The sequence below is a fragment of the Cuculus canorus genome, chromosome 1 (genome assembly GCF_017976375.1).
Source record: "Cuculus canorus isolate bCucCan1 chromosome 1, bCucCan1.pri, whole genome shotgun sequence".
Lineage (NCBI taxonomy): Eukaryota > Metazoa > Chordata > Aves > Cuculiformes > Cuculidae > Cuculus > Cuculus canorus.
In genome coordinates this window covers 25,422,384-25,438,240 of record NC_071401.1, presented here as the reverse complement: position 1 = coordinate 25,438,240, position 15,857 = coordinate 25,422,384, and the positions used below count along the sequence as shown (strand labels likewise).

The window sequence follows — 15,857 nt, the reverse complement described above, 5'->3', positions numbered from 1 at the left end:
CAGTGACTTAGTTTTAGTTCTTCTGAGAAATTGATTGCTTCTAATTATTTCCCTGCTCTCTGAGTTTTCTTGAATTTGCTAACATATTTCAGTATCGAGATGTCCGAAATCTCTATATATTCTGCAACTGTAAGACAGCATTTAAGATACCTAGAATATCAGTGTCTAATCTGCAATGACTTAGCACCTTTAGTCCTGCTTGACACTGAAGAAGTTTTATGGGAAAATTGTCTCAAGAAGGGCTTGCTAAATTTCTAGGGAGTGGGATTTTTACAGTTGAGGTTCCTCTAGTGGCAGGTGCCTTTATAGTTCGGGGTGGGGAAGCAGCCTTGCCTCCTTTTTCAAACACTGCTAAAACGAAGTTGGATAGAAGTTTCGGTAGACACTAATAATTGATGCTCCTTTGGCAGCCCTTACTTTGATGTTCATAGGTGGCTGCATGCAGAAGTTACAACCTTCACATGCTAGGATTCATTAATGCTGTGCCATGGAGTGTACAGGGTGGTCTTGCCCTGAGGAAGGGCTTGCCCTGTTGTTCTTTTGGCATGTCTCTAAATGCTCGAAGGCCAACAACAGCAAAGTGAAGCTTCTAGGGGAAAAGAGAAAGATAGGAGATGAGGACGACAGGGAGACGATTAGATTTTTCTGCCCAGCTGTTTCTGGTAATTACCTACTACCAGGAATGACCACATTGTTTACATTGTAGCGGAATTTTTTCTGGGTGATTTTTCCTGTTTTGTGCGTGTGTACAGGTCCTATGATGATACCGATAGAGAGCAGAGAGGATGCAGAACTTAAACTCTGGCAGCGTCCTAAATCTCAAAGCCAGATTCAGAAATTGATTCAGATTTCTGAATTGATTCAGAAATCGAATTCATTCTTTAAGGTTAATCAGGCCCTTGAAAGAAACAAATGCTGTTTTAGAAGACCAGTTTGGAACGAACCTTACCTGATTGCTGACCCTGTCTCTGACATTTACTGTCTGTGGCCTTAGTGTCTCTTGGCCTTTCTACTTTTATCTTCTTATCTGTCAAATGGAATGGTTTGTTCCCTGTATCACAAGTTTGCAGTTAGGGTTATTTTCTTGGCATTTATAGAACACTTGCAAAATGCCATATGGGTTTTCACCTTTTTGTTACTGAAGACCTTCTACTTGCCTTCGGTAGCCTGCCTTTTGCTTGCAGTTCTGTGAGCCTTCATCTAAGGGGTCATGGCAGTATTTTTCCCCTGTTGTTCTTGTGCTGTTGCTTTCATACCGTTACTGTCAATGTCTTGCACCTGCAAACCCCAGTAGTGTTGTTACCACAGGTTCCCCTGGCCACCAGTGTGAGAATCAGCCCTTTCCCCTTCCCTTTTCCTGCCCATGGGTTGTAGCTTTAAGTTTAGGGGAGCCTATACCAGGCGGCCTGCCGAAAGCAGAGCCACTGACCTAGAGATAGCGTCTGCCCTGATCGACGAGTGCCCCAAAGCTAACAGCCCCATTAGTGGGGAAAACACAGGGAGGATGAGCAGGACCTGACAAAAGCCATAGCACTACTACTGGAAAAATATGGGGAGAGAAGGGGAATATGCTGCTCTTAAGGGGGTGCCCAGACAAGGACGCTCATCTGGAGGCTTCTGTTTGTGTCCTTTCCTGGTTGGCCACTGGGGAGAGCTCTACCTTTCCATTCCTTCTTTCTCTCCTTTGATTTTTCCTTTTCTCCAAATGTAACTTCTGCTATTGGAGCTGATGTGTGCCATCAGCTATAGACCCTGTTGGTAAAACTTTTGTGTGTGAACCTCTCTCAGTGTTTTATTGCAATACCAGTTATTTCTGTAAGTACATGAATATTCCTTATTGTCTTCAAGGCATGCAAAGCCTACCTAACATCAACTGTCTGAGAGTTCAGGGTATGCTGTACACCTGTGATTTTTCAGCACTTTTTGTTGTTCTCTAGAGAGTATCTTCCAGGTTTTAATTGGAACATTTTTCATAATTGCTGCTATTTAGCACGTTTATTTTGTCAAGTCAGGGGATGTCTTTATAGCCATATAATAAACCCTAGAGAACAACTTCTCTGACTGTTGCCATCTGCACTGATCACAAGAGCAGCTTAGAAAATACTGACAGTCTTTATAGTAATAGGATACATATGGTAGCACACAATTATGTGTGGCTGCATTCAATTAGTGTTGTACAATTACACAGTTTTATTGCTTAGTTAAAACAGTGAAAGCACCACATAGTGGGTAATTTGCACTAATCCTCATTTCTTTAATTGCTCTTCAGTATTTAAATGCAGTGGAACATAGATAGAGTTTGTTCTGAATAACACGAGCATTAAATTATGTTTCACATTCTTTGACTGGCAAGTAACATACCACAACTTCACATTGGGCTCCTTTCATATGGAGTTATAACAGGGTGAGGAAAAGTTACTTTCTTCAGTTTTACAAGTCAACTGAAGTAGTTTTCCAAGGAAAGTAATTCCTGGAAACAGATGGGACAAAATACTAGAAAATGCACAGTACAAAACTTTCTGCATTGGTAAATATTGTGAAAGAAGCCTTTTCCATAATTAATTTCTAGGATATATGTGAGTTGTACAAAATGTGGTCTGTTGAAGGAGGGAATTTATGAACGTTCAGTAGGTTAACACAACTCAGAGAGAGCTCTGTAAATGATAAGCACATGAAATAGAATATGAGATGCTAATTAGAGTAGATTCAGCTGTTGATGTCTAAGTGCACACTTTACATTTTTCAGCAAGTGTATATTTAAAGCTCTAGTCTCTAGCCTTTAATTAAAACTGTTGTTGAAATTAGATTTATTACTGCCATTTCAGAGAGCACTTCCTTTAGTTTCAGGAACCAGATGTATTTAACAATCTGTGTTTTTAATAAAACCATAATTGCTTTTTTTTCCAGTGCTTTTTTATAAGCCTATCTTTTTTTCTGGCTTAGTAACAGAAAAATATGAATCCATACCAAGCTGCTGGTCCTCTTAAAGATCCAGTGTTATTGTTAAAAATAACATAAGGAAAAGAATTTTGTGTGTTCTGAATGTCTGCTTGTGGCTATATCACCTGGTAGCAGGGATTCAGGACAGAGAGGGGTTTTCTTTCTAGACATGACTAACATAAACGAAGGAGAAATTGGAGAGTGAAGGGAGAGCTGTATAATATAACTAATTATTATGAGCTATAGAAGATCTGTAGAAAACAGTGGTGAGAGACTTCAAGAACCATTCAAAGGTCCATTGTAGAATTTCTTGTATTTTTGTAAGAAAAAATCTAGGATTTTCCTCTGGAACCAATTGTAGATAAATGTGATTTCTGATATAGGAGAAGCTGGTCAAGATGGGTATTGAGGATGATTGTGCTTTTGATTGGGAAGTATGATATCTTCTATTTTTGAACAGTGCTACTGCTAATTGGTGTCAGGATATCACTATTGGTGAAACAGACTGCGTGGAGCTTTGATTTGGGTTGCAAATAATAAAGCGATGCATATATATTTTAAGAAGCCCTCCAGTCCAGTAGACTGTTTCCATTTTTACGATGCTGTTGTGGTAAACAGCATTAAATTACATCATAAATAATTTCAAAAGGGGAAGCAAGAACCCAAACCAGGAATTGGATTAAAGTAAGACTCACAGTCTAGTGTTTAATTTAGATATATTTTATTCATTTTTATTTTAAACATTTTTAGTAAGTTTTCAGTGTTTACAAGTTTGGAGTTGTTCTTTGCATTGAGGCAGCTTCTAAACTTGTGTATTTTTACTGATATTTCTAGTTTTTTTCATGTAACTCTGTCTTACTCTCCCTTTGCACCCACAAAAACCCATGGAAAATCATGTTGCTGCTGTGAAGACCATGTTTTAAAACAGAATTTTCATGCGTACTCATTAACAGCAGCTCTACCTATGTCCATTGATGAGAATGGTAATATACAACTCGCTGGTGTTCAACAGTTATCCAAGGAAAGGACAGTGTTTCTAGGGGAAATAGTCCAGCCAGGTTTGTGTATTGTGATTTAAATACACAGAGAAGAATGTATTGCTGCTATCAGTGCAGTTGCTATTGTATTATCTAAGAAGTTGAAATTTCTGTGCAAGCCTTTGAGCTGTGTGTAAGTAAAATGGATAAACTCAAACCCCCGTGACTGTAAATTGGCTGTCAGTGGGGAGTTAACCTAGGAACATTACTGCTGGGAAGTCAGACCTTAGCTTCTGAGCTTTAGCTTCTATCAAGTAGTATGTCCTTCGCTGACCAGGTATCAAGGTAAGTCTTTCTCAAACACCTTGAGTACATTCAAGGGAAGTTGTCCAAATTGTCTGTGACTTTTTAAAGCATGCAGAGAAATATGTTGGAGGTAAGGAGGAGAAAAAAAGACTGTAAATTAGAAAGAACATTTCAGGCGGTTAGTAAATGATATAGTAGTTGCTGTGATGGTATTGTGTTAAACCTTTGAATTGTCCTCCTGATTTAGGTTTATGAACACCAAGATGGAAGCAAGTCCCTGAAGCTAGGAGACTTTGGCCTAGCAACAATTGTGGATGGACCTCTGTATACTGTTTGTGGGACCCCAACATATGTAGCTCCAGAAATCATTGCCGAAACTGGGTAAATCAATTCTAGTGATGATTCATTGATGTGTACACAGTGGAGCATGTTCTTGCCAGTGTGATGGGAATTCTTGCAATTAAGAATCTTATGCTGCCTTTGCTGAAGTATGATGCAGAATCGTGGCTCATAGAACAATTCAGTTGGAAGAGAGCTCTGGAGGCTGTCTTGTCCAAACCAGCTCAGAGCAGTGCCAACTTTGGAGCTATATCAGATTCTTCTGCCAGCTGTTGGCTTCAAACTTCTCAGCTTAACACTGAGGTACTAACTAGCCATTTGCAGATGAAATAAAAGTAATTCTTAACCTGTCTTCAGAGACTGCTAACTACCGTTCCCTGTTTTTTTTTTTAAATTTTATTTTGTTATCGTGCACTATCCTCTTCTGATTTGTTCCACAGAGTAAATGCTTGCTGGCTTGAGCAGCCTGTGTCACCTTTACAGGCTTCATGTTGGTAGGTGTCACTGCCTAACTCCAGAATACAGCACAACATTTTATGTGCACTCCTGTGTTCTGATCTGATGTGGTTTTAATATGTAAACTTAAAAAAAGATTGAAAGAGGTATTAGGGTAGGTAGGTAGGACACAGACAAACTACAGATGCAAATATATAAGACATTATTAATAATTATGAAAATGTTTCCTCTGTTCTTGCACTGTAGTTCATAGTAGTCAGATGTCTCTAATCATTTCTCTCACACTTCTAGATATGGCTTGAAGGTGGACATCTGGGCAGCAGGTGTGATTACTTACATCCTGCTCTGTGGTTTTCCTCCATTCCGTGGGTATGGACTGATCTATTCAACCATCTTTATTCTATGAATTGGTCCCTGTGCTGCTTTTGCATTAAGCACAGAGCTTCCCAATGGAAAAAAATTCTGTGCTCACAGGGTTTGGTTTTTCCTGTACTCTGCATAGTAACTCAAGCAAACTCCATAAATGTCTGTGATTTCACTGTAAAATCTGTCTCATGTTTGTTTATTTTAGTTTAAACTTCATAGCATTACAAAACAAGAGCCTCCATTATGGGTTTTGAGTGCCTTTGCCTGATGTTTAAAATACACAGTGAAATAAGCATCTTCTTTCATGGACCAAATACAACATATTTTGTGGTCGGTAAAAGGTAATTAAAATGTAAGCCACTTAATAAGGACATGTCAGATCTTTTCTCCCCCTCAAAGCAATTACAAAGTTGTTGACAATCCTAAAGACAAACAGGTTACCTCAGAAAGAATGTACCAACTGCACGTGTTTTTTTAATCTCACCATTCACACAAATGGTTGCATGCTTGGAGGGTACCAACAGCCTCCGAAAGCATACTAAGGAATTGCCAGTTAAAAGCAATTTCAAAAAGCCTATTGAAACCCGCTCTGGAAATAATTTTTTTTGTTGTTTTTGTTTGGTTTTTACTTTACAGAAGTGGAGATGACCAAGAAGTGCTTTTTGATCAGATTTTGATGGGACAGGTGGATTTTCCATCTCCATATTGGGACAATGTTTCTGACTCCGCAAAGGTGAATTTTATAGTTGATGATACTTCTTCAGTGTTATTCCCAGTGCCAGTATCTAATGCGTGTTGTCCTTTCACAGTGCTGTATTTCATAGAATCATATGATCATAGAATAGTTTGAGTGGAAAGGGACCTCAAAGATTATCTAATTCCACTCCCCCTGCCATGGGCAGGGACACGTCCCACTAGGCCAGGCTGCTTAAGGACCCATCCGACCTAGTCTTGAACACCTCCAGGGATGGGGCACCCACAACTTCCTTGGGTAACCTGTTCCAGTACCTCACCACTCTCATTGTGAAGAAATTCTTCCTTATGCCCAGTCTAAATCTACCCCTCGCCAGTTTATACCCATTACCCCCAGTTCTATCACTACAAGCCTTTGTAAACAGTCCCTCCCCAGCTTTCTTATAAGCCCCTTTCAGGTACTGGAAGGTCGCTATAAGATCTCCTTGGAGTCTTCTCCTCTCCAGGCTGAACAACCCCAACTCTCTCAGCCTGTCCTCATATGGGAGGTGCGCCATTCCTCTGAGCATCTTTGTAGCCCTCCTCAGGACCCATTCCAAAAGTTCCATATCCTTCTTATGTTGAGGATTCCAGAACTGAACACAATACTCCAGATGAGGTCTCACAAGAACGGAGTAGAGGGACAGAATCACCTCCCTCGACCTGCTGGCCACACTTCTTTTGATGCAGCCCAGGGTGCGGTTGGCCTTCTGGGATGCGAGCGCACATTGCCGGCTCCTGTTGAGCTTCTCATCAACCAGAACCCCCAAGTCCTTCTCTGCAGGGCAGCTCTCAATCATGTCATCCCTCATCCTGTATTGAAATCGGGGATTACCCTGACCTAGGTGTAGAACCTTGCACTTGGCCCTGTTGAACCTCATGAGGTTCTCACAGTCCCTCTTCTCCAGTCTGTCTAGGCCCTTCTGGATGACATCCTGTCCTTGTGGTGTGGCAACTGCACCACTCAGCTTGGTGTCATTTGCAAACTTGCTGAGGGTGCACTCAATCTCGCTGTCAATATCATTGATGAAGATATTAAACCGCACTTGTCCCAGTATGGACCCCTGAGGGACATCACTTGTAATGGATCTCCATCTGCACTTCAAGCCATTGACCACTACTCTCTGAATATAACCATCCAACCAATTTCTTATCCACCAACTAGTCCACCCATCAAATCTATATCTCTCCAATTCAGAGAGAAGGATGTTGTGGGGGACTGTGTCAAAGGCTTTACAGAAATCCAGATAGATCACATCCCTTGGTTTATCCATCTCCACTGCTGCAGTTACCCCATCATAGAAAGCCACGAGGTTGGTCAGGCAAGACTTGCCCTTGGTGAAGCCACACTGGCTGCCATTAATCACCTCCCCATCCTCCATGTGCTTTAGCATAGCTTCTAGGAGGATCTGTTCTATGATATTCCCAAGCACAGAGGTGAGGCTGACAGGTTGACAGTTCCCAGGGTTGTCTTTTCTAACTTTTTTAAAAATGGGCACAATGTTACCCTTCTTCCAGTCACCAGAGACTTCTCCCGATTGCCATGGCTTTTCAAATATCACGGAGAGTGGCTTGGCAACCACATCAGCCAATTCCCTCAGGACTCTGTAATGTGTCTTATTGGGTCCCATAGACTTATATATGTTCAGGTTCCTTAGGTGGTCACGAACCTGATCCTCCTTTACAGTGGGAGGGGGTTTACCCCCCTGGTCATCATCTTGCTGTCCCATGAAGCAGGAGAGATGAGGAGACCCAGGAGGGATGAGGAGACATTTGGTATGTCTCATACATCTCCTGTTAGACCTATAAATTCCTCTGAGTCACTAAGTATGTTGTTGTTTGATCAATGTCTGTTTGTTAAACTCCACGTCGTTCTGAAATAGACCCTGCCTCTATCTGGTGTCTCACACAATGGAGACATCAGAAGCCCTTTCTAAGCAAGAAAAATTTTAAGTAACTTTGCTTGACCTACACTTCTTAGCTTGAAAGCTCCCTGGGACTGTGCTTTATATGTACTTATGATGGGGACCAGGTACAAGCCTGGAGCCTTTGGATATTATAATAATATTATAGGGAGGCTGTTTTCCCCTTATTAATCCCATTAGGTGATATGTCTGTTGTTCCTTTCTGTCAAAGAACCAGGTCCTGCATTGCCTGTAACTCCTTACTGTTGTCAGTATGGTATGAAATACAGACTTGCTTTGGGCACCAGTTCATGCTCTGTTGCTTCTTGGCACATGACACAAAGGAGGTAGATCTTGAAGTGTGCTAAGGCAGATACTGTCTGTTTCAGATACAGATCCTTATCAAGTCCATTATACTTGCAGAGCAGATCAAGTCTTTTAGATCTTATCAGTGCGCTGGAGCAACAGTTTAACTCTCAGATTTTCTAGAGATCTGTACTGTACTGTAGTCATGCACATAAATATATAGAGAGAGATAGAGATAATAAACCTGTGTATGTGGGGGGAAAAAAAGAAAAAAAGGAAAAAAGAAACCAAAACCATAACACTACTTGTATGGTCATCCTGCAGAGGAGTGCTTAATTTCTGCCCGTTTAATTCTATAGCCTGTAAGGCAAATTCAGGCAAAACTGTCTTCCTATTTCTTTGTGTGACATTTTGTGAATAAATCACAAAAAACCCTGAAATTTGGAGATGAAGGTATGTAATAAAAGTAGCCTTCTATGTTCTGAATCTCCATTCTGGGGAGAGTTAGAGAGAGCTTTTACAAATATATGGAGGGTAATCAGGACTAGCATTTTAGCCTGGTAAGTAATGAAGTTAATGAATGAGGTACAGAGTTGGAAGAAGTCCTCTTGTAGCTGCCTGTTGTAGCTGGCTTTATTTCATGGCGCTGTTAATGAGAACTCAGCAAATCCTTTGCCACTGGTGTTCTCCTGTGAAACGCCTTCTTCCAAACAGTTGAGTTTAAAATTTCTGTTTTGAAGCATTAGCCTATTCATTAACTTCTGCTTGTCTCTAAGAATTATTAACTTAGGTCACTGATGATACCCCATTATTTGCTGTCATACTGCCATCCAGTTTTCTGTGTACTGCAGTCACTGATGGAATTGAATATGTGTTTATTTACATGCTAGTTAAATTGCAGAGGAAATCAGAGGTTGAAAAATAATGCTTTTAAGGTTTTTTTTTAAAGTATTTTCTATGTCATTTATATGAGAGCTTAAAGTAAAATTCTAGATTTGCTGGCTTTTTTCCTAAGAGGAATTGGCTTTTTTTTCATGGAAAGCTAACCTAATTTCGTGCTACCATCTGTTTTGTAATTTATATATTAAGTGCTTTTCTCTTAAACAGTTGCCAGAGAACTGTAACTCAGAACTGTCTTCTAGCTTTTCAAGGTACTGTTAGATATTGATTTAAAAGTTCAGCTTGAAGTTCAGCAGTTCATAGTTGTTCTGGTACTTTTAATAATCTTAATGTATTTTTGCAGTTGGTAGTTCATTCTGTCTTTGAGCCCTCTGACATAATCAGTTGAAGAGCACTTTAGCAAATTAAATGTTGATTGTTCTTTAAAAATGTTCTTTAAAGTTGACCCATTACTCCATTTCTCAGGAACTTATCACAATGATGCTTCAAGTAGATGTAGATCTGCGATTCTCAGCCTTGCAAGTTCTTGAGCATCCATGGGTTAATGTAAGTATTTTCAGGCTTGTAGATGCTGCTTGTAATGTGGCACCTTTTGAGCTCTTTTCTGTCAAGTCCTTTCTATGCCCTTTTGGAGCCAGCACATTCTAAAAATGCCACAGATTCAATGGGAAATAAGCTGAGTTACAGGCTGATTTAGTCTATCACGTGCACTTTGGAGTGGCCACTATTTTATGCATGCTCAGATACATTTTCTGTGAAATATTTTGGGCCATGTTTACAACATATCTCAACCTCGCTTGAAAAAATGTATACCTCTAACAATCAACTTGCAGGTTCAGTGACACATTTTGGTCTCCTAAAATCAGATGAACTCAAAAATCTGACAGTCATGATCAGAGCTATTGAAATGTAGTCCATAGTCTTAAGCTTACTTGATCCAGCATGGAACAAGGAAACCTTTAGAATCATATTTAGCTTCTGATGTTGAAATATACATATATTTATGTGCAGCCATATCCATTTAATCTGACTTACCATGAAATAGCTATTTATGTATCCTGGCTTATCTCTTAAGTGACTGGACATTTGCCATAAAAGTGGTAATCAGCGAGGTGGCATACGGATAAATCTGGCAGAGAATAAAGAGGTTTCTCTTTAATTGATGCTGAGTCAAGGATACTACTTAGTATTTGCTAATTATGTCAGATTATTTAATATGTCTTAAAATATTTCGATGACAAGAGAGAAAAATTGGAGAAAATCCAGATTAAAATCCAGAAAGGAAGATTGAGAAAAGAAATACAATTGGGATGAGCAGAGAAATTAAAAATAAGGGAGGAAGAAATAATGTTTCATTTTGTTTGTTGCAAGTTTGTGTGCAGTCCTCTCTAGAATACTGTTTTGTTCCTCGGCTACTGTATCAGAAATCTTCTCACTATAACACTATTCTAAAAATTCAAATGTACAGTAACCTCAAACGTTAATCTTTTTTTTTGTGAAAGTGTCCTTCATATAGCCTAGAACAGTGGTTAAGTGCTTACCAAGTATATGCTTTAAGTCTTGGAACCTCCCTTATTGCTCAAACCATTTTTTTTTCAATTGTAAATGCTATTATCATGCAGAACTTTTCCACACTGTATGAAGAGTGCAAGGATTCAGCACAATGTCTGATAAAAATATTTTCATTTTTGGGATGACATTTGGAATATTAATGTTCCTTGGTGTCAGGTTCTCTCCTTGGACTTAGTGTTCTGTTACAGTTTATAATGGGGACTGAGGTGTCTCACTGCCCCCACAGGAGGGGGACAGGTGGGGATTTCTGGAGTGCTGCTGAGGAAGAGATGGAAAGGACTGATCAGAAGTCATAGAGAGGCCAGGTCACCCATGGCATCTGCACACTGCTGCTGAGGTTACTAAAACAAACTCTTGTTGATGCCACATAAGGATGTGGGCACTAGTCTTTTCTGAAAATTACATTGGAAAAATACATATTTTGTTATTTTTTTTGCTTCAGCTACACCATGATGTGTTTTAGGAAGCCAGTTTAGCATGATGTGTTAAGAAGAGGTGCATCTCTTTGTTAGTAACATGATGCTGAGAGTGTGCAGGTAACATGAGGGTCTGCTCCTTGCCCTTGCTAGCACCTGCTGATGGGGTAGGATGGAGAGAGGAGCCAGGGGCTAAAGTCTTTTAACACTCCAGAGCCCCAGTAACCAAAACCTGAGCTCTGGTCACTGAAATACCCTGGCAAATTCCTGGGCTTCTGTGCAGTAAGTTAAAAAACGGAGCCCTTTGTCAGACGATGCTGAAGAGGCCAAGTATATATGGATTTAAAAGGAAGTTTGATGTATTATTTGAGGATAAGCCCATTGGTGCCTGCTAAATATGGTGGTCTGAATACAAGTCTTGGGTCACAAAGTTCTTAAGTGTTAGATTGGCAGAAACCGGACAATATACCAGAGAAAATTCAAGATCTACTTGTCTTCCTTAAATGTACTATTTCATAAACAGTGACTACCATGCACTCTTGGAAATGGGATACTACATTCAATTCACCTTTGGTCTAGCTTTGCTTCACTTCTTGTAGTTTTATGCTGATTATAATTCTTTGCAATCAAAAACTATTGCAGTTCTGTCCATATATAAGTGAAACAAATATTCCATGACAGTTCTGTAATTTCTTCTTTTCTGTCCAATTGCTGCTTTTGGCAACCGAGACAAATCAGTATTTTCTCTTCAGTATTCCATTAATGGTAGTTCATAATGCAGATCAAAATGTGCTTTGAATTCTGTTATGTATCCTCCAGACATTTTTTCTGGAAGACTAACACTGGAATCAGTTCAGGAAAGTGCTTGAGAACATTCCAAACGTCGCTCCTATTTCAAAACATCACACATGGAAATGCTTAATATTAGGCATAAAATTAACTAGATGGCACTAAAATCCTAGCTCACTTCAGGAGAAATAAGAACACGGCTGAGTTGAAACAGGTGCTTAAATGCTATAATGAAAATGGACACTTCTCTGATGTGTATCTGGGAAGTCTGGGACAGCCTGCTTTTATATAGAGGCAGAATGATACCCTGGTGTCAAATCCAACCTCACATCCTCATACCATTACCAGCCTCACCAGATAAGAGTCTGTCACACAACCTCTGTGTACTTCATTTTCCCGGCTTCAGAACAGCGAATTAATATCCTTATTTATAAAAGGCTTGGTGATCTACGTGTTGTAATTATCTGAGCAATTATCTGCAACTGTCAGCATAAAGGCTGTCTTTCTGAGAAGAAATGGCATATGGAGTTTTCATTGAACACTGCATTTTCCCAAGTAATTTGTTTAAATACCTTTTCATGACATAAAATGCTGGACTTTCCTTTCCTTAGTCTGTTTTGAAACTATTCATAGAGTGTTAAACTTGCAGCTAAAGTGCTGTATATGACATCTGGCGAGAAAAGCAGGCATGTGTGTTCCTTGACAATTTTAAGAAACATTTTCTCTCTTTGATCAAACCTTTGATAGAAGTGTTCTAACTGCTTACACTGTATAAAAACATTTTGTAGATTGTAAATAACCACTCTGCTTTATAGCTGCTTACTATGTGATTACTTGGTAAATTGCTGAGATTCCTGGAATGTGCTTTGACAGTTTCAATAGGAGCCAACCCTCATTTCAGTTTCAGTTTTTGCTATAAAAATAGCTGTGATCCTCTTGGAAACTGCAAAACTTGTTATGGTCAGAGTCAGACCAGTAAAACAGTTCCTATGTCAATAATATCCCAGCTGTATTCAATTCAAAAAAACAAAACCTGAAAAGATGTTGGCTATGTGCCACCACCACAGATGGAGATCTTGAATACTAAATGCAATTCAGCAGCAGTTCCTTGCCCCCTCCATTTAGTTTATTTGGATTTGTCTCTCCTATGCAGTACACTTAGACCTGGAAACAAATCCATCGGTTTATACTTCGCACACAGGGATACCAGCTCTTTCTGTTACCTCCTCAAATTCTTTGCAAAACCAAAGAATTATAAAAGAAGCTGGAAGCTTGAGCTGTGGCATTGAAAACATTGCTGATATCGATAACCTGAATTATGCTAAACAAATTACAGGACAAGCCTGCTCTCTTTTTGTCCTATAAGTAGTAAATATTTCCTAGCAGCATTAAGCAGTGAATACTGAAAGGAATGCACTGCATTTTGTCAATCCTTCTCTGTTAAAATACTCATTTGAAAATCTGGTGTGTTGTTGCTGGAGGAGCAAGATGGCACGCACCAGCCTAAAATCAGTTATGGAAACTGAAGCTTTTACATTTTTGCTTATCCATGTCTGCCTTGAAAATGTGTGTGCAAAAGAAATGAATAACCAAGCAGTAAATAATAAGCTGAAAATTTGTAAGTTAAAGTTAATTTAAAAAGACATTTCTTAATTGGCAGCTGCACTTGCTTTGGTTACACCCCAGGACACTGCCCAAAGAAAAATCTCCTTGTAATCCTTAACGGAAACAGAATCCAAAAGTTTTTTTCCAGCACTTCTATTTGCTCTAATTTTCTGCTCTTCTTTATATAATGACCTATTCATCTGATGCTTTTAGACCTGGAAAGTAAAACTCTTGTGACTGCCTTGTGAAATGGATTCAGCACAGTAGGAGTCTGGGAATCCTGAACTTCATTCCATCTTTTTAACACTTCTTTTTTTTCTCTGAGTAGCAATGTCTCCTGCCATAGTAAACAGTGCAAATATAAAAACATCATTAATTACTCAAATGGCACCGAGATTTTCTACTACATTTTTTTTAATTTTATCTTGATTTCTTGCTAATAGATCAATATGTAGATGTTGATTAAAATACATATATATGTGTATGTGTGTGCACATATATATCTTACCGAAGCAGTTTACACTGTGAAAACGTAAAGGTGAAGTCTCAGTTCTGGACCAGAGTTTTTAAACTGTCAAAGAATTATGACTGCTCAACTTCTGAGACTTGCTCAGGAGAACACTTCTTTCAGACTATCAGCAGTCAACATTTTCTGAAGTTCTTGACCCTTCAAAGTTTCCAGAGTTGAGCACCAAACAACACTGGTCATCTTTAAAAATCTTGTCCTGACTGCTAAAGCTGAGATGAAATTCTGGGATCCTAACCTGCTGCAAGAAGCAATTCTTATAGCAAAATGTTAAAATAGGGGAAAGGAACAGTTAACCTCTTTGAGGGCTGACATCCTTCCCATTACAGCAACCTGATGAAATTCTTGTCAACAGTGTTTAGCCTGTTCTCTTTCTACAACCTACCCTGCTGATTCTGGTGAATCTGATGGTGGGGGTTTTTTCACCTCTTGTCTTCTTAAACTGCAGAGCAGCTTGTTTTGCATGTAGTTAAAGAACTGTCATCTCTCACCCTCAATATCTTTATATTTTATTGTTGGCTGAAGTGATTCCAGGAGCCAGCTAGTATATATTCGTTTGTTTATAAATCACATTGTAACAACAACAACAAAAGGATAACCATTAAACATCCGTTAGCACCAACAGTAGTAAGAATATTTAATAACAATACAGTAATTCCCACATATCCGTCTGCTGCATCTTAAATTGAGCTGGAAGATATTTAATCTAAAAGTTGGAGTCTAAACTATGTGTCTCTGGCACATTGCCACTGGAACTGTGGGTGTGGTTCTTCAATAAAATATTACCACAGTCTTGGTAACTATTGTCTTCTCCATAATTTAATCTTTTGACAAGATGACATGAACGTTTTGCAGGCTTTTGTGTCAAGAAAGCCAAGAGAATTATTACATCCCTGCCCCACAGCTTCCAGTGAAAAAGCGTTCACTTTACAGTCTGGCTTTCTTCTGGGAAAGGCAAGGTCAGTGGAAAGCAAATTATTTTTAGGGGTCATATACCACAAAGCCAAGATTCCCTGATGCTAGACAATCAGCTACTGGGTTGTATTGTTTTGTTCCATCTTTTGCAGCTGTGTGCACTTGACCATATTTTGCCAGCTAAGAAATTTTCTTAAGGGTGAATGAGGGATCATGAACTCCCCAAACTAAATAAATAACAAACCCAAACCAAACTCCCTAAAGTTTCCATATGCTCACTGAATTCATTATTTACTGCAGCAACTCTATAACTCTTCAAGTGTACTCAGAATTGCTGCTAAGACAAACAAAAAAGTGTCTGTCATCTCTTTATATTCTGATTTTGTCTCTTGTTTGCATGTATTCTGCTAGGGTTTTGCTCAAGTGGATTTTAAAAACTTTTACAGCTGTTGATAGCTACATATACCATGCAGTGCCAGCTTCAGATGACCATTGTGGATGGCTAGGGCCCTGATATTGTGCATATTCTGCCTATTTTGCATATCGTTGCCTGAAATCCTGCATATTCTGCTAGTGAGGAGGTCTCACTGAGTGGAGGCTTTTTGCATAAGGCATAAGGGCCTTATCTGCAATTTCTAAATACCCTTTCTTCTCTCGGGCTTGAATTCAAACCACTGGTGGGCACAAAAGTGCAAACTCCCTTCTTTATTCTAGGGTGCTGAGGGTGCCTGGGTGCCTATGTGCAGATAGACAGGTTTGTTCTATGAAACAGGGTGTCTCAGTTGGGAAGGAGGCACCTCGCAGCCTA

At 39.4% G+C, this 15,857-nt stretch overlaps 1 protein-coding gene across 4 annotated transcripts in view; it reads left to right on the top strand.

Annotated features, from left to right (window-relative positions):
* DCLK1 (doublecortin like kinase 1) overlaps positions 1–15,857 on the top strand; it is a 262,831-nt gene that overhangs the window by 224,602 nt on the left and 22,372 nt on the right. For all 4 annotated transcript variants that reach the window (XM_009568683.2, XM_054068052.1, XM_054068059.1 and 1 more), the window contains 4 exons: positions 4,471–4,604; positions 5,310–5,387; positions 6,021–6,117; positions 9,692–9,772. In XM_009568683.2, coding sequence (XP_009566978.1) covers positions 4,471–4,604; positions 5,310–5,387; positions 6,021–6,117; positions 9,692–9,772 — 390 coding nt within the window. The remainder of the gene's footprint in view (positions 1–4,470; positions 4,605–5,309; positions 5,388–6,020; positions 6,118–9,691; positions 9,773–15,857) is intronic.